The sequence below is a fragment of the Pristis pectinata genome, chromosome 5 (assembly GCF_009764475.1).
Source record: "Pristis pectinata isolate sPriPec2 chromosome 5, sPriPec2.1.pri, whole genome shotgun sequence".
In the NCBI taxonomy this organism is placed as follows: Eukaryota; Metazoa; Chordata; class Chondrichthyes; order Rhinopristiformes; family Pristidae; genus Pristis; species Pristis pectinata.
The window spans coordinates 33,233,039-33,260,593 of NC_067409.1; the positions used below are offsets into that span (position 1 = coordinate 33,233,039).

Below are 27,555 nucleotides of genomic sequence, written 5' to 3' on the forward strand. Positions count from 1 at the left end.
GTGTTGAGTGATGACATGCCCAGCAGATAGAGAGTAGTATGGAGAAAAAACTGAGCCAAGATCACAGTTGAATAAGAGGCAGAAATTACCAGTTCTGATACAGACAGCAAACAAGAGTGAGTTACCTAAAGTTAGAGATTCAACTCCAGAAGGCTGTAATGTGCGCTGATGGCAAATTAGGTCTTGTTCCTCGATCTTCTTCAAGGCTCTGTTGCAGCAGTATAGGAGACTACAGAGAGATCAGAGTGGGATGAAGAATTAAAGTGTCAGGCAACCAGAAGCTCAGGTGTATTCTTGTGGACTGAATGTAGGTGCTCCACAAAGCAATCACTTAGTCTATGTTGGATTTCCCTAGTGTAGAAGAAACCCCAATATACAGTGGCATGCAAGAGTTTGGGCACCCCTGGTCAAAATTTCTGTTACTGTAAATAGTTAAGTGAGTAGAAGATGAACCGACCTCCAAAAGTCATAAAGTTAAAGATGAAACATTCTTTTCAACATTTTAAACAAGATTAGAGTATTATTTTTGTTTTGTACAATTTTAGAGTGAAAAAAAGAAAGGAGCACCATGCAAAAGTTTGGGCACCCCAAGAGATTTGAGCTCTCAGATAACTTTCACCAAGGTCTCAGACCTTCATTAGCTTGTTAGAGCTATGGCTTGTTCACAGTCATCGTTAGGAAAGGCCAGGTGATGCAAATTTCAAAGCCTTATAAATACCCTGACTTCTCACACCTTGTCCCCACAATCAGCAGCCATGGGCTCCTCTAAGCAGCTGTCTAGCACTCTGAAAATTAAAATAAATGATGCCCATAAAGCAGGAGAAGACTATAAGAAGATAGCAAAGTGTTTTCAGGTAGCTGTTTCCTCAGTTCGTAATGTAATTAAGAAATAGCAGTTAACAGGAACGGTGGAGGTCAAGTTGAGGTCTGGAAGACCAAGAAAACTTTCCGAGAGGATTGCTTGTAGGATTGCTAGAAAGGCAAATCAAAACCCCCGTTTGACTGCAAAAGACCTTCAGGAAGATTTAGCAGACTCTGGAGTGGTGGTGCACTGTTCTACTGTGCAGCGACACCTGGACAAATAGGACCTTCATGGAAGAGTCATCAGAAGAAAACCTTTCCTGCGTCCTCACCACAAAATTCAGCATCAGAAGTTTGCAAAGGAACATCTAAAGAAGCCTGATGCATTTTGGAAACAAGTCCTGTGGACTGATAAAGTTAAAATAGAACTTTTTGGCTGCATTGAGCAAAGGTACGTTTGGAGAAAAAAGGGTGCAGAATTTCATGAAAAGAACACCTCTCCAAATGTTAAGCACAAGGGTGGATCGATCATGCTTTGGGCTTGTGTTGCAGCCAGTGGCACGGGGAACATTTCACTGGTAGAGGGAAGAATGAAATCAATTAAATGCCAGCAAATTCTGGAAGCAAACATCACACCATCTGTAAAAAAGCTGAAGATGAAAAGAGGATGGCTTCTACAACAGGATAAGGATCCTAAACACACCTCAAAATCCACAATGGACTACCTCAAGAGGCACAAGCTGAAGGTTTTGCCATGGCCCTCACAGTCCCCCGACCTAAACATCATCGAAAATCTGTGGATAGACTTCAAAAGAGCAGTGCATGCAAGACGGCCCAAGAATCTCACAGAACTAGAAGCCTTTTGCAAGGAAGAATGGGCGAAAATCCCCCAAACAAGAATCGAAAGACTCTTAGCTGGCTACAGAAAGCGTTTACAAGCTGTGACACTTGCCAAAGGTGGTGTTACTAAGTACTGACCATGCAGGGTGCCCAAACTTTTGCTTCGGGCCCTTTTCCTTTATTGTTATTTTGAAACTGTAAAAGATGGAAATAAAAAAGTAATCTTGCATAAAATATGTCATCTTTAATTTTATGCCTTTTGGAAATCAGGTCATCTTTTACTCGCTTAGCTATTCACAGTAACAGAAATTTTGACCGGGGTGCCCAAAGTTTTGCATGCCACTGTAAACCCTGAATTCAGTACTCAATTGCCAATGCACCTTTGCTTCACTTTGAAGCAATGCTTGGGTCTCTCAATGATGGTAAGGGAAGAGGTGAAATGCCAGGTCTTGCATCTTATGTTGTTGCATGGGTCAGTGCCAAAAGACGGGAGTGGATGCAAGGGTGGACTGGGGGTTGCAGAAGAAGTGGTTCCTTCGAAATGCTGAAAGGAGAGTAAATCTGGTGGTGGAATCCTGTTGGAGTTGGAAGAAGCAGGTTCTTGGAGCAGGGTAACTGCCACTTGGTTAAAACTAGAAGGGAATGAGTTGAAGCAACACACAAAATGCTGGAGAAACTCAATGGGTCAGGCGGCATCTATGGAGGGAAATGGACAGTTGACATTTCAGGTGGAGACCCTTCATCTGGACTGGGATTGAATTTGGGTTTTTAAAAAATTTTTAAAAAAACTCCAACCACTTGATTTTTCTGTTTAAATCTTCATCCGGACCTCTCGATTTTACTGTGGCATGATGATGCTGGGGCACTACAGCAGGGTGACGATTGGCTAACTAATGGAAAACAGAGTTGGGATGAGTGGACAATTTTCAGGTTGGCAAGATGCTACAAGTGGTTTACTAGTGAGACCTCAACTATTTTCAATCTATTAATAATGATTTGGATGAAGAGATCAAATGTCCTGCAGCCAAATTTGCTGACAATACTAAGATAGGCAGGAAAGCAAGCTGCAAAGAGAACATAAAGAATTAGAGTCATAGAGTCACACAGAACAGAAACAAGCCCTTTGGCCTAACTGGTCCATGCTGACCAAGGTGCCCATCCAAGCTAGTCCCATTTGCAGTGTTTGGCCCATAAATTCTAAACCTTTCCTATCCATGTACCTGTCGAACTGTCTTTTAAATTAGCAAAGGGATATAGATGGGTTATGAGAGGGCAGAGTTTTGGCAGATGGGGTATAATATAGGGAAATGTGAGGTTACCTAATTTGGTGGGAAAACTAGAAAAGAAGAATATAGTTTAAATTAGAAAGAGACTATAGAATTCTGCTATACAAGGGGATCTGGGTGGTCCTTGATCATGAACTACAGAGAATTAGCATGTAGGTACACCAAGTACTTAAAAAGGAAAATGGAACGTTGGCTTTTGTTGCCAGAGGCTATTGGGCACGAAAGTAGACAAGTCTTGCTACAGCTGTATTGGGTGTTGGTGAAATCATACCTGGAATACTATGTGCACCTTTGGTTTTAAAGAAGGAAGTACAGTTCAAAGAAAGTTCAGTAGGATGCTTCTTGGGTTGAAAGGAAGTGTTTATAAGTATCAGAATCAAACTTATTATCACTGATATATGTCGTGAAATTTGTTGTTTTGCAGCAGCAATATAGTGCGAGACATAAAAATTACTATAAGTTACAAAAAAAAATAAATAGTGCAATAAAGGAATAATGAGGTAATGTTCATGGATTCATGGACCGTTCAGAAATCTGATGAGGGAGGGGAAGAAGCTGTTCATAAAACATTGAGTGTGGGTCTTCAGGCTCCTGTACCTCCTTCCCAATGGTAGTAATGCGAAGATGGCGTGTCCCAGATGATGAGGATCTTTAATGATGGATGCTGCCTTCTTGAAGCACCGCCTCTTGAAGATGTCCTCGATGGTGGGGAGGGTTGTGCCCATGAAGGGGCTGGCTGAGTCTACAATCCTCTGCAGCCTCTTTCAATCCTGCATATTGGAGCCTCCATACCAGGCGGTGATGGAACCAGTCAGAGTGCTCTCCACCATACATCTGTAGAAATTTGCAAGAGTCTTTGGTGACATACCAAATCTCTTCAAACTCTTAATGAAGTAGAGCTGCTAGCATGCTTTGTTCATGATTGCATCAATGCATTGGGCCCAAGATAGATCCCCTGAGATGCTGATGCCCAGGAACTTGAAGCTGCTCACCCTTCCCACCGCTGACCCCTCAATGAGGACTGGTGTGTGTTCTCTCAACTTCCCCTTCCTGAAGTCCACAATCAATTGAGCAGTTTGGCCTATGCTCATTGGAGGTTACTAGAAAGGGAGGTGATCTTATTGAAACATCAGATTTTGAAGGAGCTTGACAGGGTAGCTGTGAGGGGTGGGAGGATGGTTGGATTCTAAAAGCAGGGAACATAGTTTCCATTTAACTTGGACATGAGGAGGAGTTTCTTGTAAATCTTTGGAATTCTTACCCTAGAAAATAGTGCAGACTGAATCATCGAATGTATAAGGCCAAGATGGATGGATTTTTGTATGATGTGGCTCAAGTATTATGGGAAATAGGTGAAAAAGTGCAGTTAAAGCTTAAATCAGATCAATCAAGGTCTTAATGAATGGTGCAATAGTCTTAAGGATCCTTGTGCCCTACTCCTGCTCCATCTCTTTACGTTCTTAACTGACCTTGATGCTTTTGGTTAGGAAGGAAAAAATACTGACCTTACCCTGACAGGTATGTATATGACTTCAGACCAACAGCAATGGGTTTGACTCTTAACTGTCCTATGAAATCGCCCAATGAGCCACTCATTCATTTGGGCTGGGCAGTAAATGCTGGGTCCCCAAGTGTGCCCACATTCCATGAATGGATAATAAGAAAACTGCCACCTCCTCCCAACTTCAACTGGAGAAGGCAATCCATGTATAATAGCTTGTTATGGTAAAATAACAAAAGTTGACTGGCATATACTAAACTGTAGGAAGACTGTAGTAAAGGTTAATCAGGCAATGCTTTTTAAACCTTAAAGTCGAATTTATTGTCATATGTACAAGTACGTACAGGTGCAATGAAACACTTGTGTGCAGCAGCATTGCAGGCACGTCACATCATATAAGCAGCATTCACAAGAAAACACAAATTAAACATAAATTATACAAGATGGAACACAATTAGCACAAATAAAAACAGTCCATTTTAGTGCAAAGTGATTAAAGTGGTCATAATGTTGCTCTACTGAGGTAGTGATTGGGGTTGTGCTGGTTCGTTCAAGAACCGAGTGGTTGAAGGGAAGTAGCTGTTCTTGAAGTAATGGTGTGGGACTTCAGGCTTCTGTACCTCCTGCTCGATGGTAGCTGCGAGAAGATGGCATGACCCGGATGGTGGGGGTCTTTGTTGATGGATGTTGCCTTCTTGAGGCAGCGCCTCCTGTGGATACTACCAGTGGTGGGGAGGGATGTGCCCGTGATGTATTGCTTAAAACTGACTGTATCTCAGGCTGTGCTATCTGGGCTGTTACATGTTTCCTGTCCTTTCCTTTTCTGCTAAAAGAATTTAAAGTATGGCGCACTGATCCTGGTTCCATCTTTGACTTTGATCCTCTTGAAGACAACATCCAAAGCAGAAGTCTACACTTGCTCTCCGGTATAAATCCTGCCTGCTTTTAAGTTTTATTTCTTAGTCTACTTACTTTTATTTAATAATGCAAATTGAAGTGAATTTGTTATAAAGTATTTTATTTGAATGCAAAGTCTAATTCCACTGAATTCAGGTTGTGGATCAGTTATAAGTTTTAGGCAAAGTTAAAATTCAGTTTGGAAACCACGAAACATTGGGCAGAATTGTGTTAGTTGTTGCCAATGGTATTATAGGGAGCAAAACACCCTCTGTCTCAACATAGTACTATTGAGTTGTAATCCTTTTTGATTCCAAGTTGAACTATAGTAAGAGCAAAAAAAGTGAATATCTTGAACCAAACTTCAGCAGCATATTTGGACCTTGTAAATTGGAATTTTCACCTCATTTCCCAACCTGAGCCAGATGTGAAGGGCTAATTTTGTTGATCATCCACACCTAGCACCCGAGTGACAACTAAGGCTCAAACAGCATAGTCCTGTGGCCCTGTCTCTATAACACCCTCACAGCCTTTGACAGAAGCCTGCAGTCAAAGCTGTGAAGCTACTTTACAATTTCTTTACAATGACTTTGATATTTAGAGACTATTCAGAAACAATTTAAAAATGTCAACAATTTAAAATAATAACTATTAAAATAAAGTTAATTAAAACACATTTAAATCAGCAAAGAAAAAATAAGATACCTTTATTAGTCACATGTACATCAAAACACACAGTGCAATGCATCTTTTGCGTAGAGTGTTCTGGGGGCAGCCCACAAGTGTCACCACGCTTCTGGCGGCAACATAACATGCCCATAACTTCCTAGCCTGTAAGTATTTGGAATGTGGGAGGAAACTGGAGCACCTGGAGGAAACCCACACAGACACGGGAATAAAATAAAAAGATCACTTTCCCCATTCTCCAGGCTGGAAGTCCTATTGAAATGAGTGGATTCTTAATCCTTCTCTGGGTGTGACCTGGCAGGAGATCAGAGAATGGATTAACCAGCAATGGAATATAGTGACAGATACAGTGACTTTTATCACTCATTAACTCCCAGCTCTTCAGCATATCTGTGTAAGACTGGGACTTTTTTTTTTGCTGAAAGCAGGTGCCTCTCTTTGAAACCTTTAAAAGTATGATTTTGTGCAGTAAGTTTAGTCTTTCTAAACAAGTCAAATATCTTGTTGAATGCATATCTGAGTTCAGTGGAATTAAATGTTTTGCTCTAATCAATTGGTCATCTTACGTTTTTGTTATGAAAAGGATTTCTAAGTGATTGGTTCACAGATAACTAAACTGTAGGGCAAGCGTAAGCAGCATTAGTTTAATATGTATATATCCTCAAACATTAATTGTGTAAGATAGTTTTCACCAACAGTTGTAGCAATGGATGATACTCCTCTACATGCAGACATCAGGAGATGCATTTTCTGATAATAGAGGTGACATAAATTGTATACCAACAGACATATTAAGAAGAATATTAATGCCTGTAAATTAGTGGGTTTGGGTTAAGTGGGATAATAAATACTTTTAATCTGAACTCAGCCCACCTTGAACCTGTGCATTTCCAACTTTACATGGAGGTAGGATATGGGGGCAGATGACCAAAGCATGCCTAGGTTTAGGGTTGCTCACTTGAATATTACAATGAAGGTCTATCCCTCAGATTTGATCACTACTTTAAACTTAATCCTATCCTGCTAACACAAGGTGGAGGAGTACTGGAATTAACATTCAAATGTCTTTCAACCTACCAGCTGAGGTAACTCACCTCCTTTAGCTTCCACCTTCACTTCCATGAGCCACAGGGTCCCTCCTGTATCCAACTACAATCTTCTGCAACTCCCTTTGCCACTCCTATTCCTGTTGGTCTTTCCAATCCACCTCACCATTAGTCTCTCTACTTCAGACTTAAGTCCCAACCAAAATTTCCCGAATGCCAGGACAACCTTACCACCATCTCTGTGCTTAGAAACAAATATCGAAGCCGGTATCTCCATTACAAAAGCCTGGATGTGCTTACGTCAATAATAGGCAGTTCCACTTTATACTTGCATAGCAAGGAAATCATAAGATGTGGTGTATAGACTTCACTGCCTAGAAATTCATTTGCATAATGCTTATTTTTTTTTCCCCCGGAGTGAAATGCTGAAGTGAGATCCCTATCAGTTAAGTCAATTAGATACCCTTCATCTACCAACCCTCTCAACCAACTCTGCACTGATTGTCCACCTGAATCCTTAATTTGCTGCCCTATTGATCTGAAATGGTTGTTGGCACCCTGCTACTACACTCATTAAGATACATTGGAATATTCAGGCATAGTAATTTTTGCTTGGTTTGTACTGTATAGGAGGGAAATGGTGCTTTTCCTTTTCACATCATTTCTCATAGCAGTAAGTAGTAGTATTAATTAGAGACATTAATAAGATCTTTAATTTTCACATATCTAGGCTTTACACTGAGTCTGCAGGAGACACCTCAGGAACTAATCTAAAGCAAGCACAGCATTATGTACCTTTTCATTACTTATTGTTGGTTTAAGATCCTATTGTGCATGAATAGGAGTTACTGCAAGTTACTATTTGAGAAAATTGTAACTGGTGGAGTTACAATTGTCTGTAACTGGTGGAGTTGTGTCATTTTATTTACAAAAGAATGTGTACTGGCTTGTAAGGAGTAAATTGTGAGCTAGTAATTCTTTATGGCAGACAAATTGAACTCCAAATAGCCATCTAGATCTGAAGTTGGGGCCACAAAGATTGCAGTAGCCAAGGGTTTCTATTGTTTTGGGACTGGAAAGTACCATTGCCGCTAGAAGACAGAGCCAGAATCTTCTGGCAGAAGGCTTGTAAATCTACCAGAAGTTGTAGATACATTAAATCCCTGTGTTGACGTTGTAGTTAAGCAATGATAATTAGTTCTTGACAAGGGCTAAAGAGAATATTTTTCTTTTAGAACTTTGGAGAAAATTATATTCAGTATTTAAAGTTGGTGAAGTTGATTACTTTTTTGCTATTATTCTGTTGTACATCAGCTTTCCTTTTTATGCTTTTCTTGCTGTAGAAAAGGCAAAACGTTATAGTAAACAGTCTCAGTCCACAGGTGTGGGTAGCATAAGTGCTGGAGATGAAAGGTCAGAGATGACAGAGCTTAATCCAACCTTCTCCAGCTACAGTGAAAATACCCTGGAATTATCCGAAGAAGGAGGTACATGAGCATCAATTTCAGTACTAACACTGCACACCACTGCATGTAAAGCACATGGATGTATGTTGTTATTAAAAAGAGGAATTGCATTTGTATACTTTTAGCCTAATTTGCCCAGCGAGAAGATATCTGGATTGGATTAGGTAGTTACAATGAAAGCTCATTGATCTGAAATGTTAATTCTTTTCATCCCTGCACAGATGCTGCCAGATCTCCTGAGTATTTCCAGCACTTTATATTTTACTTTGGATTAGGCACTTACTTTGCAGATTCATGATTTTTCTTTCCATAACTTCAGTGAAAAGTAAAAGCAGGGAAGTGTATGACAAAGAGTTCATCCGACTCCATCGCTTGCTCACTGGGCAGGTTTGGTTGAAGTTACACTAAAGTGCCTTTTGATTCCGGTATAAATTAAAAAAAAATAAATCAGTCAGTTTTTGCTTGATGCACAGTAGTCACACGTTTTAACTAACATAATGAGTGACAACCTTTTCGATAGTAATGTCAAAGTTTAGTATTGATTCTGATGTTTGCTGTCTCAAATTACTCATGAAGTATCAGCTTGACAATTGGGAACATGTGTGGAATAAGCTTAAAAAAAGCACAGCTTAAGCTGTGTAAGAATGGTTCCAGGAATGTGGGCAGAGGTGGGCAATAAATGCTGACCTTACATTACCTCTGGCTATGTGCTTGATGCTGTCATTTCTCTATTTAGCATATTTTGGCTTGTTAGTCTTTCTGAATCAGGATTAGTCCAAGTCACACTGTTTAACTAAGGGCTAAATAATAAGTAAACACTTGCAATATAAAGATGTTCATGCTTTTCACCAATTTTTGTACCTCCCAAAATATCCATTAATGAATCATAGGTGTTAAATGATTAGAGTTTGTGGACAGAGTAGTACAGGACTTGAACGGTGGTGTGATCTGAAGGCTGGTGATTAAGTTGTCATTGTGAAAGAACCTGATGAAGAAAGATCAGTGTTGCTAAATTGAAGACAAGAATAACAATGAAATGCAAAAAAAATGAAAGGAAAATTACTTCCGTCTTTGGACAACTTGGTATGTACACTTATAAAAGCAGTGGGAATTTTGAACAGGAAGAAGAGAATTGACACCATCTGGAATGTATCAAAATAGTGTTTTTTTTCCCTCCTTTTACTGTCAAGTTTAATTGGCAAAGAAAAAAAGTAAATACAACTTACTTTGTGGCTAACCCATGTGTCAATTCTGGCAAGTTGATTTGGTAGAACTGTCATTGCTATGAGTAAGAAGAGTAAGAAAATTCTTTGTTCTGGTGCAAAACCATACATATGACTAAGGATGTAAAATTGTGTTTCTGATCTGCTTCATATTCTTTAGAACATGTTTCTGTCTCTCTGTGGATTTCTCTCTCATTCTGTGTGTGTGTGTGTCTTTCTCTCTTTCTCTCTCTCCCTCTCTTGCTGTCTGTTTGTCTCACTCTTTCTGCTTGTCTCTCTCTCTCTTTCTGCCTCTTTTCTATGGGTCTCTTTTTTAGTTTTTACTTTTAGTTTAGTTTATTTCTTTATTTGTCATTGTATTGTTGCAACAACAACACAACGAGATTACGATGGCACTCCCTTGCCTGATAAAAACCAAAACAGTAAATTGCTAAGAGCAATTATAACTATAAAATAAAACAAACATACTTACACAAATATAAAGTATATAAAAAGGCAGTGTGCAAATGAACCATGATAGTAATAATAATGATAATCAGCAGCATATCAATATCAATATATTAAATAACACAATGATGAGTCCAGCCGGTAAAAGGGGGAAGACATAATATGTGTATGTATGCATAGGAGGTGTCAGTGCATGTTCAACAATTTAACAGCTTTGGGGAAAAAAGCTGTGTTTCAGTCTTGGAGTGTGTGCATGTATTGTCCTGTATCGCCTGCCAGAGGGGAGTAGTTTAAAAAGGTAGTGAGCAGGGTGAGCTGGTTCTCAAATGATGTTTAAAGCCTTGCTCCGACATCGAGCCTGATAGATGTCCTCCATCGCTGGTAACTAAGTCCCAATGATGTTTTGGGCTGTCTTGATGACCCCCTGCAGAGCCTTCTGCTCCTTCCTAGTGCAGCTGGCATACCAAGCAGTAATGCCGTATGTCAGGATGCTCTCCATCGCACACTGGTAGAAGTTCACCAGAATGTTCTGAGACAGTCTGGCTCTCTTCAATTTCCTCAAAAATAGAGGCATTGCTGTGCCTTCCTAATGACAGCTGAGGTGTGTATTGCCCAGGAAAAGTCCTTGGTGATGTATGCCCCCAGGAATTTAAAACTGGAGACTCTCTCCACAGCCTCGCCACCAATGAACACTGGACCAAGATCTATCTTCCTTGACTTCCTGAAATCCACCACAATCTCTTTAGTCTTTTGGGTGTTGAGAATGAGATTGTTGGCAGAACACCAGGCTGTCAGGTTTTGTACCTCATCCCTGTATGCCAATTCATTATTGTTCATAATCAGACCAATGACTGTCATGTTGTCTGCAAACTTTATGATGGTGTTTGTTTCATGGACGGATGAACAGTCATGAGTAAAAAGGGCATACAGGAAGGGACTCAGCACACACCCCTGGGGAACACCAGTATTCAGGGTGAGGGTGGAAGATATGTGCCCTCCTAACCTGACAGTCTGCGGACGATTGGTCAGAAAGTCCATAATCCAGTTACAGATTGTTGTATTCAGGCCCAGGCTGTGGAGTTTGGACACTAGTCTGCTGGGAATAACTGTGTCAAAGGCTGAACTGAAGTCCAAAAAGAGCATCCTGACATATGTGTCCGGTCTTTCCAGGTGCGCCAGAGCAGTATGGAGGGCGAGACTAATTGCATCCTCCGTTGATCTATTTGCCCGGTAGGCAAACGGGTGCTGGTCCATGGTGGCAGGGATAGCACGTTTAATGTGCTTCAAAATCAGTCTCTCAAAGCATTTGGCTATGATCGGTGTAAGTGCAATCGGGCGATAATCATTCAGGCAGCACACATTTTTTGCTTAGGAATGGGCACAATGATTGTTGATTTAAAACACGTAGGGGCAACAGCGTATGTCAGGGAGAGGTTGAAGATGTTAGTGAAAACCCCAGCTGATTGGTTAGCACACACCCTGGTACACCATCATTCTGTCCCTCATTCTCTCTCTGTGACTCTCTCTTTCTGTCTCCCTTTCTTTTTGTACCACTCTCTTTTTGTGCCTCTCTCTCTCTCTCTCTCTCTCTCTCTCTCTCACTCTCTCTCTCTCTCTCTCTCTCTCTCTCTCACACACACACACACACACCACCTTATCTGTTTAGTCAGTCATTTTAATTCAACCATTGAGTTAGTTTCATTGAGATCAGTAAACTTTGACAGCAGTAGTAAGCAGGCTGTTTAGGAATAGGCATTTTCTTAGGAAAATAAGGACAATTCTTAATTACCATTTGCCCTGATTTGATCTGTCTGCCCATTGAAAATTGGATGGGTGGGTTTGAGTGGATAAAGGGCACTTAGTTGTTTAATCATTAAAGAAAGTCCACCTAATGCAGTATTTAGCTATGGCTGTAAATGAGTGAGCAGCCTGCCACTTGGTTTCTGCAAGAAGCAACTTGTATGTATTTGTACCAAATATTGAGTGCCTGATCAGAGATCCTTAGAGGGAAATAATGTAGCTTGTGGAGTGAGGAGGAGCAATGGGCATTGCCTAGGTTAGCAAAAGAAACTGTTGCGTGATGGTGGTCTGTGTAAACTCCCCTTAGGATCAGCTCTCCCCACCTTCCAGACTTAACCTCAGAATGGGAATCAGCTGATTTTTCACTAAGCACCCTGACACACTCCATCTTCCCAAAAACTAGTACTTTTTTTTCCACAACTGAAGCATGCTGGTGACATTTAAAGGTGACCTGACTTGAAAACAATTCAGTCCCATTAATAGCGTTCAGTGTCATTGATGTGTATGATCACCATCCTCCTTCCCTCACTGCTACCAACTCTCACGGATGTTTTGTACAATACAGGAGCTAGCCTGATATGTATTGATCTATGGAATTAGTACCACTTTCAATTGGCACTGAAGTAGGTTATTCTACCTACATGGCTACTTCCATCATCTTTAATCATATCTCCCCAAAATGTCACTCTCAAGTCTTTGCCATTTCTCCATAATCTTAAAAGTATTATTTCCCAAGAGAATAGGAGCATTGCATTTAGCTCAGACCAAATGGTTCATTAAATCCTCCAAAAACAGCATGATTGTTTATTCCAGTTGAAAATACAACTTTGCTATTTGGAGTAATTAACTGGTGGTCTGTTGGTGAAAGAGTCAGGGTTTCTACATTCCTAAGTAAGCAAATTTTAAATTACCATTTCTTCTTTCTGCTTTAGTGTGTCTTTAATTTTATTTTTGATTATGTTGGTTCAAAACAATAACATTTATCAGATTTTTTTTTACAATATCATGTTTTGTCATATTTACCGCTCAACACGCATGTAATTAATGAATAGTGTTGAAGAAATTAAGGAGTTGTAAGTGAGTAGGAAGTATTGGTGGATACAACTTTGAAAATGGCCAACCTATCCCACACAGCAATGAATTAAAGAGTTAGAATGATGAGCTGCTTAACCAAAAAAGTCATGATCGAATTGATGAGCCAGGAAATAATGAACCCACTGAAGGAAGCAACCACAAGGATGATTTCAAGCATGAGAGGATTTTTACGACAAAATGAAGAAGAAACTTCCCACCAAGCAAGGGGTTACCTGAGAGGTTATCTTACAGAGCTTTACAAGATAATTATAGAAACTGAAAAGGAAAGAGAATAATATATTAAATTGCAAATGATCTTGTTCAGCCTGAGACCATGTCCAGGCAAGAGTAGAGACTTTGTCGCTGCAGTCAAAGACAGTACATCATCTTCCCAATGTCTGGAGAAACATGTGGCTCTCTGGGACTGGATGTTGGACAGCTTGACAGTACATGTGGTGAAAGGTTTGAGGTTTTTGTAAGGAAAGATGCAGATGGAAGTACAGTTAGTAGTGAGAATGGGATTGTAGATTCTGTGCAAAGAAGTCACCCAACACAAAATTGAAATAATGTACTCTTCCACAGACTCTGTCTTAAACTGAACGAGATTGCTCCCAATTTAATGTAAGGACTTAAAAATTCAGTCCTGCACAAAATAAACAAACACCGGCGGAGTGGGACCACACTAGTTTGTCTCGGTGCCAGTAGCGTTTAATTTCAGGAGAATCCAGGAGTAACATGCCCAGCTGAACTTAAACTACGTTAATTCATGTGTTCCTGTTAATAGGTTGATGACAGCTGAAAGTCATTGCGCAGCCTGGGGAACACTGACAGAAAGGATGGCAGCAAACAGACAAGAACAGGCATTTTGGTCTACTGATGCTAAATCGGGCATATAGGTAGACATCTGGGGCAAGATTCTGAATACTTAGGTACCAAGAAGACACCCTTGATTGCAATGCTATGGCGATGAGACATGATGGCAGCAGTGAAGCCTGAGCAAGCTGTCTCAGTATAGGAAGAAACTTCTCAACTTTTCCTGAGGGGCTACCTGATAGAAATATATTAACAAATCCAATCTACCGACAACTGGGGTGCTACACTTCCTCAAATACCACTACTCCAACACCCCTCTTCCCTCTCCCTCTCCCCTCCCCCATCCCCCACCAAACTCTCCCATTCTGTGCTGTACAGTTCTGACTCTATGGCTCACTGCACCTGATACTTGAATCCATCAGCTCAGATGCTGGATAGTAGAGGATTATTTAGAAACAGGACCTGCATATATTCAGTCCCCGTGCATGAGTAGCCTTTAGCTGGTTGACAAGAGAAGTGTTACTCATATACTAACTTCCTGAGAGTGAGATCTTACACCAGTTCTGCTCTGGAGGACTCAGAAAGGACTGAATCAGAATAGCTGAGGCAAGTGAATGCTGTAAATAGTCTGTAAATGGTATGCACTAATCCCATTTGCCTGCATTAGGTCTGTGTCCTCCTTTGCCTTGCCTATTTAAGTGTCTGTCTGAATGCCTCTTAAACATAGTAATTATACCTGACTCCACCACCTCCTCTGGCAGTGAGCTCCAGATATCAACCACTCTGTATATAAAAAAAACTTATCCCTCAGACCTCCTTTAAAACTCCTACATTTCACTTTAAACCTATGCTCTTTTCTTTGATACCCCTGCTATGGGGAAAAAAGAGATTCTGACTATCTACTCTACTTATGCCTCTCATAATCGTATACACTTCTATCAGGTTACCTCTCAGCCTCCTTTGCTCCAAGGGAAACAAGCCCAGCCTATCCAATCTCTCCCCATAAGTCAAGTCCTTCAATTCAGGCAACATCCTTGTGGATGTCCTCTGTACATAACATTCCAACTCTTATATTCTATGCAAGCATGCCGTATGCCTTCTTCAACACCCTATTGACCTGTGCTGCCACTTTCAGGGAGCTATAAACTAGGACCCCAAGGTCTCTCTGCTCATCAACATTGGTGGAGGGAATGAATGTTAAGGGTGTTGGGTGGAGGGCCAATCAAACGGGCTGCTTTTTCTTGGATGGGATCAAGCTTCTTGAGTGTTATCCAAGTAACTGAAAGTATTCCACCTTGCAGCCACAGTATTTAGGTAGTTCATTCAGTTGAGCTTCTGTAATGCTTTTGAATATTGAGGGTAAGTGGTTAGACTCTCTTATTGGGGATGGTTATTGCCTAGCTCTTTTGTGGCATGAATGTTACTTCCTACTTATCAGCACGTACTTGAATGTTATCTAGATCTTGCTGCATGCAAGTATCTGAAATCCTGTAAGTTATCTAAGTGCATGGGGAAATCCATTTTCAAACTTGCAAGCATTTATTTGTGGAGCCTGGAGCTCATCCCTTTCAACGCTGAAATGGTGACCAGCTCTGCGTCAAATCTTGTTTCCCTGACCACATTGCAGTATCTGAAGGTAGTGGTCACAGGTTGGGGAGAAGCTATCCAATGCATGAGGGCTGCAGGGGAGGCTCTGACTTTTGTCATGTTTGCTCCGCTTCCTGCCATCCAAGCTCGGTCTTCTACCATCACAGCTCTTGTTTCCACTGTTGGTGGTGACTTTAGTAGGGGGTTAGTGCACTTTAGCAGTTTGTCCTGCAGCATATTTCAAGCCTGGCTCTGTGACTGGTGTTGGCTTTGTAGAGTACAATTCTGCTGTTTTCTTTCAGGATGACCAAATTTGTGCTCCCACCACTGACATCTTTGACAAGGCCCTTGGAGAGTTGCCCATCAGTCAGCTACCCTTAACTGCTGCCAGGCATGATGAGATAGAGCAATGGGAAGCTGAACCATATACAGCCTGAGCTGCTGCTAATGGCCACACTGCATGGCTGTATGCAAATTCCTCTTCTTTAAGGAAGCATTCATCCAAGACCTTAAGTTCAGCAATGGATGGAGCACTGCCGTGTGATAGGACTGACAAAGGAAAATGGTACCAGGGTTTTGGTCTTGATTGGATGTATAAAGCTGTTTGACACATTGATCTTCCTGGCTCCCTGAATTTGGGCAGTATTTAGAAAGAATTATATAAAATTTATGACATAAAAGAAGACCATTCAGCTCATTGTGACTGTGCTGTCCTGCATTTTAGCATTAGGTCCATGGCCCTGCAGGTCATGACTGTTCAAGTACGCACCTAAGTGTTTTTTAAATATGATGAGAGTTTCTTTCTCTATTGCCCGTTCTGGCATTGAGTTTCACATTCCCAATACTCTCTTGGTGAAAATTCATTTTCCATCTCACTAATCCTTTTGTAATTATTTTATTTTTTTAAATTTACTATCCATAGCACAGATGAAAACAATGGATCTTACCCCAAGAGCCAAGTGGAGTTCAGAGCAAGACAGCTGGAGTTTATTCAGAATGATTGATTTTAATTTTTACCCGAATACATACAAATGCAAAATTAAACCGTGCTAAAATTTGTGCCGAAACTGTAACACTTTATTTTAGACCTTGACATTGTTTTATTATCAATTAGCTGCTGTGCTTCCTGGAGCTTACCAGCAGATGCATTCTCCTCATTCTCCTGGATATGGTTATATGCATCAGTCCAATGTATCCTCTGTGAGGCCACAGCATTCTCTTCCTTATCAAATCAGTATGGTAAGTGTCTTCTCCAATTTAAAAATTCACCTTCTTCTGTTTTATTCTCCATTAGATTGGTTATCAGTGTTCTTCTAAAAATGTTAATCTTTGCCTGTTAATCTTGAATGCCTTATTTTTCAACCACGAGTATACACCTCCCAACTGTGTTACTGAAAGGTAAAGTGATAGATCGTTTGTCTTAACATGTTGGAATTGTGTTTACATGTTTGGGTAGAAATGGCCACTTGCCAGATAACTTAAATTTGAAAAATGATTAGCTGGAGGAGTATTTAGAAGCTACAAATGTGTATTGAAAGCATAAACACCATTAAGCAGTTTATTGAACTAAATTACATAACACCACTATTGTCATTTTTTTGGTTTATGGAATGGAAGTACTGGGTACTTGATTCATGAAGAATTCTATGTTATAGAATAGGCCTAAAACTTCTCACTTTGAATATACCAAATTAAATTTATCAAATGATTTTGAACACCAAAAATAGCTATCATGTCACAGGCATGATTACGAACACAATTCACCAAGTATCTAGAGCAACTAATTTAGTTCTGAATCTCAGCTGAAATTGCATGAATGCAGAATTTTTTAAAATAAAACAATTTCGATCAATTTGTTACGATAATAATATTTTGTTGAACATATTGCAGAGTTTACTGTTTCTGAGCTGATTGAAATAAAATATCATATGATAACATTCATTAAACATACTTTAATGCGTCAGAAGTGCATTTTGTAGGTAGTGGCCAAACATTTCTTGGAACTTTTGCCCATCTTTATCCCCCTAGTGAAATTCTCAGAAAACCTAGATTTTTTTTCCATTGTTTGTGCCACATCCAAGATATGTTAACAGCATTGTTCTCCATTCATTTACATGGCCCAGTTTCCCAAGCAAAAAAGCTACCTCAAGTGAGTTTCCTGGATTTACAGCATGGAGTAATGTACCAGCATAGATTCACTTTCAGAAACTTAGTTGAAGCTATTCATGAAGTCACCTGATTTCAGCATAAGTAGAGTTCTGAAGTTATATTATTATTCTATGGAAAGGGATTCTTTAATAATTATTGATGTTTGTTCTATATTAACAAGTCCATGCTTGCACGTGAAAGCAAATTAAGCCAAAATGGCTCATGTAATCAGCATAATATGTAATTTATGTTATAATAGAAATACTGTTGTCACTTCAAAGCAGTATCTCATCTCAAGCTTCAGATGTCATCTTTTTGAAGACTAACAATAGGATTGAAAGCATTTCTAATAATCTATTATTCCATATATAAGGCATATCATTCTCACGTTATTTTCCCCATTTTCTGAAGAAAAATAATCTATTCATTGATGTTATTGAGAAACTATCTTTGAAGTCAGGTGAATGAAGGCTTCTTGTCTCCAATTCTGCCCCCATGATATTATTAATGTAGAGTCTCTAAGAATGGCTTCATTAAAACAGTAGGGACACTACTTTGGAGCAGCTTGAGAATTCTTAAGAAGCCATAGACTTCAAGAGAATCAAGTTGCTTACTTGCCTTCTTGAGCCAGCAATAGGTCTTCAGGTGCCATGACCCTCAAGCTCATTCAAAATTTTAAGCCATGTGTTTTCAATTCCAAACCTAGCTCATTGATGTGAAACATGGAGGAAGGCAGCATTCTGCCTGGCTGTCGGTACCAGGTCAAATCAAACAAAAAATATTAGTGGCTATAAATTTTTGGTGTATAAATTGCCAGAGAACACAGAATAAAAATCAACCCCTGCATTTGCTTTCCCTTTTAAAGGAAAATACATATTTTTGGAGGCGCTTATTATTTAAAGATTAAATTACAAAACAAATATGCTAAATATTAAAAAGATTTACATTTCCTAAAATACATACTGTGCTGGGATAGAATTACTCTGGAAGTTAATCCAGAGAAGTTTAAGGAAATATATTAAGGAGGTGCAACAAGGCAAAGGAATATACAATAAGTATGAGAATATTAGTCACATGGGATAAGAGAAGCATTGAAGCTTTTGGCCATCAATAAGGTGGTTAAAAAGAATTTTTTTTTAGCTAAAACATAGAATATAAGAGCAGAGAGGTCAAGCTAGAATTGCACGTGGCATTAAGACCGCAACTTGAGTAATGTGAACAGTTCTGTTCACCATATTACGGAAAGATTCAGAATCGGATTTATTATCACTGACATATGATGTGAAATTTGTTGTTTTGCGGCAGCAGTACAGTGCAAAGACATAAAATTATTATAAATTAAATAGTAAATAGTGCAAAAAAAAAGGAATAAGGAGGTAGTGTTCATGAACTGTTCAGAAATCTGATGGCGGAGGGGAAGAAGCTGTTTCTGAATTGTTACGTGTGGGTCTTTAGGCTCCTGTACTTTCTCCCTGATGATGGTAACAAGAAGAGGGCATGTCCTGGGTGGTGAGGGTCCTTAATGATGGATGCTGCCTCTTAAAGATGTCCTGGATGGTGGGGAGGGTTGTGCCCATGATGGAGCTGGCTGAGTCTACAACCCTTTGCATCCTCTTTTGATCCTGTGCATTGGATCCTCCATACCAGGCTGTGATGCAACCAGTCAGAATGGTCTCCACCATACATCTATAGAAATTTGTAAGAGTCTTTGGTGACATACTGAAGAGGAGGTATAGTGGATTTACGAGAATATTATCAGGACTGGAAAATTGTAGGAAAGATTGGATAAGCGAGAGTTGTTTTCTTCGGAGCAGAACAGGCTGAGGGAAAACTTAATTGAGGTGCATAAAATAATGAGGAGCCTATATGGAGTGAAAAGGAAGGACCTTGAGGTATAGAGTCACATAGAACAGAAACAGGCCCTTTGGCCCACCATGTCCTCTTTTGACCACTAAACAACCATTTTTACATTAATCCTACCCTAACCCATTTTATTGTCCCATCATTCTCATCAACTCCCCCCACCCACATCCCTTCCCAGATTTAACCATTCATTTATACACCAGTGGCGATTTGCCTGCCAACCTGCATATCTTTGGGATATAGGAGGAAATTAGTTTACCTGGAGGAAACTCACATGGTCACAGGGAGAATGTGCAAAGACCACACAGACAGCACTGGAAGTCAGGAGGGTCGAAACCAAGAAACATAGATTTAAGGTGACAGAAGGATTAGATGAGGAAAAGATTTTTCACCCAGAGGGCACATTTAAAAAGTAGTTGGGTGTGTATTTGAAGTGTTGTGAGCTGCAGAGCTATGGACTTAATGGGGGATAGTGAGATAGCTCATTTATGACTGACACAGTTACCATGGGCTGAAAGGCCTTTTTCAGTGCCACACATTTTCTATGATGTTGTGATAAGCATTTGCTAACCTTAGTTTATTCAACAATAAACCTTCAGTTTATTCAACACAATTTACAATCATAACAAAACTGTTGCTGCTTCTTTTGGATGTGGCACTGTTGCTTTGGATTTTTTAATGATTAGATTAAGTCATATTTCATGGAAATTTACTAAGCAGCCATTCCATTTTCCTGCCTTTGATGAAGGAAATGTCATGATGCTGTTCTCCTTTATAGTGGAAAAATAAATACATAGTATTTTTATTAACACATGTTTAGCTTTAGAAGTCAGCAGATCATCATTTATTCATTATTAGTGAGTGTATGGAATTTTTTTCAGCATCTATTTAATAGCTTTTATGACATCTGAATTAAAAGAAATGCAGAAATTGCACCATAATAGGCCTTCATTTCCATATATAAAGGCTTTGCAATTTTTAAAAATATTTTGGACTCAGTGTTACCTAATTTTAGATTAATCAGTATGGTAAGTGGCAGGACATTTGCCTCTGAGCTAGAAGGTCAAGGGTTAAAACTCCATGCTAGTGAACTAAGCATATTAATCTGGGTTGACAATACAAGAATTGTACTTTGTTTTAATAGATGTGCTAATGCCCTTCAGATGAGATATCGGTCAGCATTTTCCCCTCTCAGGTCAATATAAAAGATTGCACAATGCCACCTAAAATGAATTGGCAGCTTAATTATCACATAATGTTTGTAAGCAATTGACGTGTGCAGAATGACTGCTGCATTTTCCGACTGCACATCAGAGACTACATTTCAAAAATATGTAATTGCCTTTGAAGTGCTTTGGGTGTCCGGCTGGAAACCACAATAAGCAGGGTCAGTAGTACGCCATATGTCTCCTCACATCTGCTCTGCCATTCAGAAAGATAATGGCTAATCTGATCTTGGCCTAGCTCTACTTTGCTGCCTGTTCCCATAATCTTTTGCTTCCCTAACAACTAAAATTCAGTTCTCTCTGTACTGGATATATTAATTGATTCAGCCTCCATTCTTGATATCCCCTCAGCACCTACCTTTCAATCCTCCTCAGAAAGTTGTATTTTCATCCCAGCAATCAATTTAGTGAACCTTTCCTGAAATAAAGAATTCAAGTACTCTGAATTCAAGTACATTCCTCCTTAAGTAAGGAGACCAAAACTAAACCTGCATGTGAACTTTGTTCCATGGACACCCATGTGCCTTAGTAGCATCCTGTAGAACCCCTCCATTTAAACAATGTGCTGCTTTTCTATTCTTCCAACATGAATAACCCCTCAATTCTCCACATATAACTGCATCTGCCAACTTTTGGCCACTCATTTAACCACCACCTTCACTGGCAATCCCTCATGGTTGAGGATGACATTTAAATCCATCCGTAACACTTTGCAGACTCTTTATGACATCTGCATAACTTGTTTTTCATCTGTCTTTGTGCTGTCAGCAAATTTTGCTGCAACATACTGACCTCTGTATCTAAGTCATTAACATATATAGTGAATGGTTGAAGTCCCAGCACTAATTTTCTAGGGTACAAGTGCTTTAGGCAGGATAGAGGTGGAGGGAAGAGAGGAGGGGGAGTTCCATTTTTGATTAAGTGGACATCATGGCAGTAGTCAGAGATGAAATTACTGAAGGGTCATCTAGTGAGGCTTTATGTTTGCAGCTGAAAATAAGAAGGGGATGATCACCTTGTTAGATTTGTGCTATAGGCCCCCAAGTAGTCAATGGGAATTAGAGGAACAAAGGGAGATTGTGGAGAGTTGCAAGAATAATAGGGTTGTCATAGTAGGGGATTTTAACTTTCTTAACATAGACTGGGACTGCCATAGTGTTAAAGGCTTAGCTGGGGGTGGAATTTGTTAAGTGTGTTCAGGAAAGTTTCCTCAGGCAATATGTAGAGAGTCCTACCAGGGAGAGAGCAAAGCTCGACCTACTCTTGGGTAATAGGGCAGGGCAAGTGACTGAAGTGATCGTGTGGGAGCACTTTGGGACCAGTGACCATGGTTTTTAAGTTTTAAAATAGTTATGGAAAAGGACAGAACTGGTCCAAAGGTTCAAGTTCTAAATTGGGGCAAGGCGAATTTTAATGATTTTAGACAGAAGCTTAGGAAGGTTGATTGTTTGCAGGCAACGGGACCTCCGACAAGTGGGGAGGCTTTTAGAAGTGAGATACCGAGAACTCAAGGTCCACCTGTTCCTGTTAGAGTGAAAGGCAAGGCTGGCAGGAGTAGGGGACCCTAGATGACAAGAGATATTGAGCCCCTGGCCAGGAATAAGAAGGAGGCATGGGTCATGTACAGGCAACTGGGATCAAATGAATCCCTGGAAGAGTGTCGGGGATGCAGGAATATATTCAAGAAGGAAATCAGAAGGGCAAAAAGGGGGCATGAGATCACTTTGGCAGAGAGACATAAGGAGAATCTAAAGAGACTTTATGTATATTAAAGGAAAAAAAGTAACTAGAGAGACCAAATTGGATATCTTTGTATGGAGCTGCAGGAGATGGGCAAAGTCCTCAGTGAATATTTCTCCTCTGTTATTACTGGGGAGAAAGGCGTGAAGACTAGGGAACCAGGAAAAGTTAATGAGGATGTCTTGGGGGATAGTCCACATTACTATAGGGAAGGTACTGGATGTCTTAAAAGGTATAAAAGTAGACAAATCTCTGGGGCCTGACCAGGTATATCCAAAAATACTATGGAAGACTAGAGAAGAAATGGAATTTAATTCTCATAAGTGTGAGGTGTTGCATTTTGGAAAGTCGAATCAAGGTAGGACTTTCACAATGAATGGTAGGGTGCTGGGGAGTATTGTAGAACAGAGGGACCTTGGAGTTCAGGTACACAGTTCCCTGAAAGTGGAGTCACAGGTAGACAGGGTGGTGAACAAGACCTTTGGCACGCTTGCCGTCATCAGTCAGGGCAATGAGTATAGGAGATTATGGTGCAGTTGCACAAGATGCTGATGAAGCCGCATTTGGATTATTGTGTTCAGTTTTGATCACGCTGATATAGGAAAGATGTTGTTGAACTGAAGAGAGTGCAGGAAAGATTTACAAGGATGTTGCCAGGACTCAAGGGACTGAGTTATAGGGAGAGATTGGACAGGCTAGGACTTATTTCCTTGGAGCCTAGGAGACTGAGAGGCGATCTTATAGAATCATGAGGGGCAGAGATAGGGTGAATGCACTCAGTTTTTTTTCCCCAGGGTTGGTGAATCAAGAACTAGAGGGCATTGGTTTAAGGAGAGAGGGGAAAAATTTAGTACGAACTTCAGGGCCAACTTTTTTTTACATAGTGCATGGTACGTATATGGAATGAGCTGTTGGAGGAAGTGGTTGAGGCAGGTACAATAACAATTTTTAAAAGATAGTTGAACAGGTACATGGATAGGAAAGGTTTAGAAGGATATGGGCCAAACTTGGGCAAATGGGACTAGCTTGGATGGGCATCTTGGTCGGCATGGACCAGTAGGGCCAAAGTGCCTTTTTCTGTGCTGTATGACTCTGTGTGGCAGTCTTCTGGATTTAATATCAGATCCTACAATTTTAAGAACTCAATTTCTCAGTTTCAAACAAAACTGGCTATTTCTGCTGTAATTCATTCATCTGTGATATTGGCTCAGTTTTTCTCTCTCTGTTAAATCTTGGTATCATAGAATCACCAAGCCATATAGCACAGAAACAGGTCCTTTGGCCCACCATGCCATTAAGAACATCACTGTACTAATCCCATTCACCAGCACCTGGCCCGTAGCCTTCTGTGCCTTAGTGATTCAAGTATTCATCACTTTTAAATGTTGTGAGAATACCTGCCTCCACTACCCTTCTCAGGCAGTGTGTGTTCTGGACTGCATCAACCAATTGGTGAAAAAATTCTTCCTCTGATCCCCCCTAACCCTCTTAATCCTTGCCTTTAATCTGTGACCTCTGTTTTTATACATCTCCGTTATGGGGAAGTTTCCCACTATCCAAATCATTAATAAATATGACAAATAGTAGGGGTTCCAGCACTGATCCTCGTGGTACACCTCAGGTCACAGACTTCTAATCACAAAAGCAACTCTGCATCATCACCTTCTGTCTCTTATTACCAAGCCAACTTTGGATCCAATTTGCCAACTTGCCTTGGATCCCAGGCTGTCTGACCTTCTGAACCAGCTTTCCAAGTGGGACCTTAAATGTTGTCCATGTAGACAACATCAACCATACTGCCCTCATCAATATATTTTGTTAATTTTTCAAAAAATTCAATCAAATTAATCAGACAGGATCTCCCACCATCAAAGCCATGCCACCTATCCCTGACCTACTGCTGTCTTTCCAAGTATAGATTCATCCGGTAATTTTTCCAATAACTTCCCTGCACTAACTTAGACTCACTGGCTTGTCATTACCTGGCTTATCCATGCTGCCTTGAATAAAGGTACCATATTTCCATACAATTGAGGTGTCATATGGGTTCCATCGTGGAACATGTGGATTTCGTAATTTCTCTCTATATTCTTTCTATGTTTTGTCTTCAGTCAACGGTGGTTTTGCAAAAGCCTTTGCTCACGTTTCCCCTGATGACTTGCTGAACTGAACTTTGAGAACTATTCCTAGACTTGGAGTTTGGGAATTTGCCACACACACACACTTTGAGTTTATTAGTTTTGGGGATTGTGTTTGATATCTAACATTTTTACTTTTCTTATTATCACAAGTAGTTACTACTAAAATAGTTTCTAACACTTATACATGACTCGGTGTGTTTCTATTGTTGCTAGTACGTAATACTTTCCATAGATGCTGTATGCTTGGTGTTTCCAGCATTTTCTGTTTTTACTTCAGATTTCCAGCATCTGAATTTCTTGCTATGTTCTTTTAGCTACAAAATCTGTTGCATTATTTTCCAAAGGGGGTCAAGTTTCTTCACAAAATTTGAATAATATGTCTGCTTCCCTTATTTTATTTCCAGTCCTTCCCAACTTCTCTCTAATCTTTCTATTTCTCTTCTTTATCCCATGACTTTTCCCCCTGTTGCATCTAGTGATGTAACATATTTTCCTGCCTTGGGATTCTACTGTCCTGTTCCAAACCCTTTCTGGACAGGAAAAATCGAGTTCTGCACATGGTAACTGGTTTTGCCACTTTCCAAATGCCAGTCACCTTTTTAAAGTTAACAAGTAGCTGATGGAGCAGTTTTCTAATTAAGTAAAATATTTGATGGATTTCATTTGGGATACTTTCACATTGAACAAAGAAAATAAATAACTCCTTGAAAGTAAAATGCTGTGAGACTGCCAATGTAAACTATAATTACAAACATAAGGATTTGCTATACAAGTTTCGCCCACACTTGTGAATGCAGTTATATTAAGTAAAGCGCTCTTTCTGAAAACTTCTCTAATTATTATTTATGTCTTTACAAACCATTGCTGTATTCACCAAGTGGCACTAAACCATTCTCACAATCTTGCCAAATTTGATTCAGTCAGGTTCACAGTCATCATTATTTCTATCATTTGGGGGGTGGGGGTGGGAAGCTGCTTCTCATCAGCTTAAATCATTTTGGTGTGAGTCGTATATTTAATAGATGACTGCTAGGTCTAGCTTCATTGCCAATTGTATCTTGGGTGAAACTTTCATTTAGCAAATGTTCACTACACTAATTACTTGTCTTTTCAATACAGAGGACATACCGAGCAATGTATGATTACACTGCTGCTGATGAGGATGAGGTTTCCTTCAAGGATGGTGATTATATCATCAATGTACAAGCAATTGATGAGGGTTGGATGTACGGCACTGTCCAGAGAACTGGAAAAACTGGAATGCTTCCAGCAAACTATGTTGAACCTCTTCACTGAACCCTGTTTCTCACCGTTTGTGCTTAAGCCTTTATTTTTATTACACTAAATGGTAATTAAAATATTGAAAGGGAAAGATAACTCTGTTAAGTATATTAAAATCCTATTTACTATCTAAATAGCTTTTCATTATTGTATTAATGATGTACTCTTGAGACTTTCTAAGAAATTCTTCTTCCTACTGACTAATCGTATCGTTCAGAAGGAAAACTGTCATTACCATGGTTTCCTGCAGTCAGTAAGGCTTTTAATAATGTTGATATATCAACATTGATAATGCTAGTCTTTAACAGTGAAACAGAAACTTTCAGCTGTTCTGTTTGTGCTACAGGTCATGATCAGCTTTGATCATAACTCACAGTACCACAAATAAAATAATTGCTGTGTGAAGCTTTACTTTAGTTGCTTCTATAGTATTTGCAGATTCTTGTTTTTGCAAAGTGTTTTAAGTTCAAGAGATCCATCATGATGATAATGTGTGTTACAAATGAATGTGGGCTAATTCTGGAGAGACTTAATACTAACTCGTGCACATTTGTATTTTGCCTGTGAGATGCACAAAGGTTACTAATGTCAACTGTATAACATGAAGTATTTCCTTAGTGGAACTTTGTCTGTCTTCCTATGCACTGTGGATATCTCAAGCGTTTTCTTCACATTGAAATAAATTGACTGTGTATAGGTTGCTTGATAATGTTTTACTTCAGATGACTTTTTTTTTGCTTTTTAGATTTTGGAGTATTTTGGGTTATTAGAAACTGAGATTCCATTGGATGAATGTCATCTGGGTTTGTTTGGTTTAGCTTTGCTTGATTTGGTTATTGGTTATGCATGCTCTGTCTGCAATGTCTTGATAGTCAATAATCCAGTTTATTGAATTGGTTATAAGGTAGCTCTCATTAACTTTTATCCTGATGAATGAACAATTCTGTATTACTGGCACAACAATGCTGTGACTAGTGCCGCAAAGGATTAAATAAAGATACCGTAGTATGTTCATTCTTTTGATTAATGGTCAGTATTTCTTTCAAAGCAATAAAGCTATTGTCCTTTACATATGCACATCACAAATATTGAAGTATTTTTGAAGAAGCCCACAATGTAAAATTTGTAATTTATAACTAATACTGTGCCATTTATTTAGCAAAGGTGAGAGAGTCTTTTTAGGAAATTATACCCAATATTCTAGTATCTGGTTGAGGAATTTTTCAAAATCTATAAGGATAGAGTGATTTAGCATATAGAGAAATTGTCTGTTTATCAGGGAGAGTCCACATGGATATAAAAAGGCTAGAGCATGCCTAAAAGCCTAATTAAATTTTTTGAGTAAGTAACTGAAGTAGACAAGGGGATGTCTATGAATGTAGTTTATATGGACTTCCAGAAGGCATTTCATAAGATTACTGAGAGGAACTTCACTAAAATTGGCCAGGGAGTTGATGACAAATTACCCACTTATTTAAGGAATTTAAGCCTGACTTGAACTCAAAACTCTAGGCTGCTGTTCCAATACAGGGTTAAGAGAGTGGTGCAATGTTAGAGGTGCCATCAGTCTCAGAGATGCCATTTCCCTCAGGTAAGTGTAAAGGTTTAGAAGTAGAAGAAGGGAGTTTACCCTAGGTGTCCTGGCCATTATTTATCCCCAATAAGTATTTTTAAAAAACTGGATTTCC

The 27,555-nt window shown here is 39.6% G+C and overlaps 1 protein-coding gene across 2 annotated transcripts in view; it reads left to right on the plus strand.

Moving 5' to 3' along the window:
• Nucleotides 1-26,879, plus strand: part of LOC127570621 (LIM zinc-binding domain-containing Nebulette-like) — a 252,148-nt gene extending 225,269 nt beyond the window's left edge. The window contains exons 6-9 of one of the 2 annotated variants that reach the window (XM_052016347.1): nucleotides 5,262-5,354; nucleotides 8,402-8,545; nucleotides 16,583-16,707; nucleotides 25,706-26,879. In XM_052016347.1, the coding sequence (XP_051872307.1) occupies nucleotides 5,262-5,354; nucleotides 8,402-8,545; nucleotides 16,583-16,707; nucleotides 25,706-25,882 (539 nt within the window). In that variant the 3' untranslated portion in view covers nucleotides 25,883-26,879. The remainder of the gene's footprint in view (nucleotides 1-5,261; nucleotides 5,355-8,401; nucleotides 8,546-16,582; nucleotides 16,708-25,705) is intronic. The other variant, XM_052016348.1, reaches the window with a different exon arrangement.
• The last annotated feature ends 676 nt before the right edge of the window (nucleotides 26,880-27,555 follow it).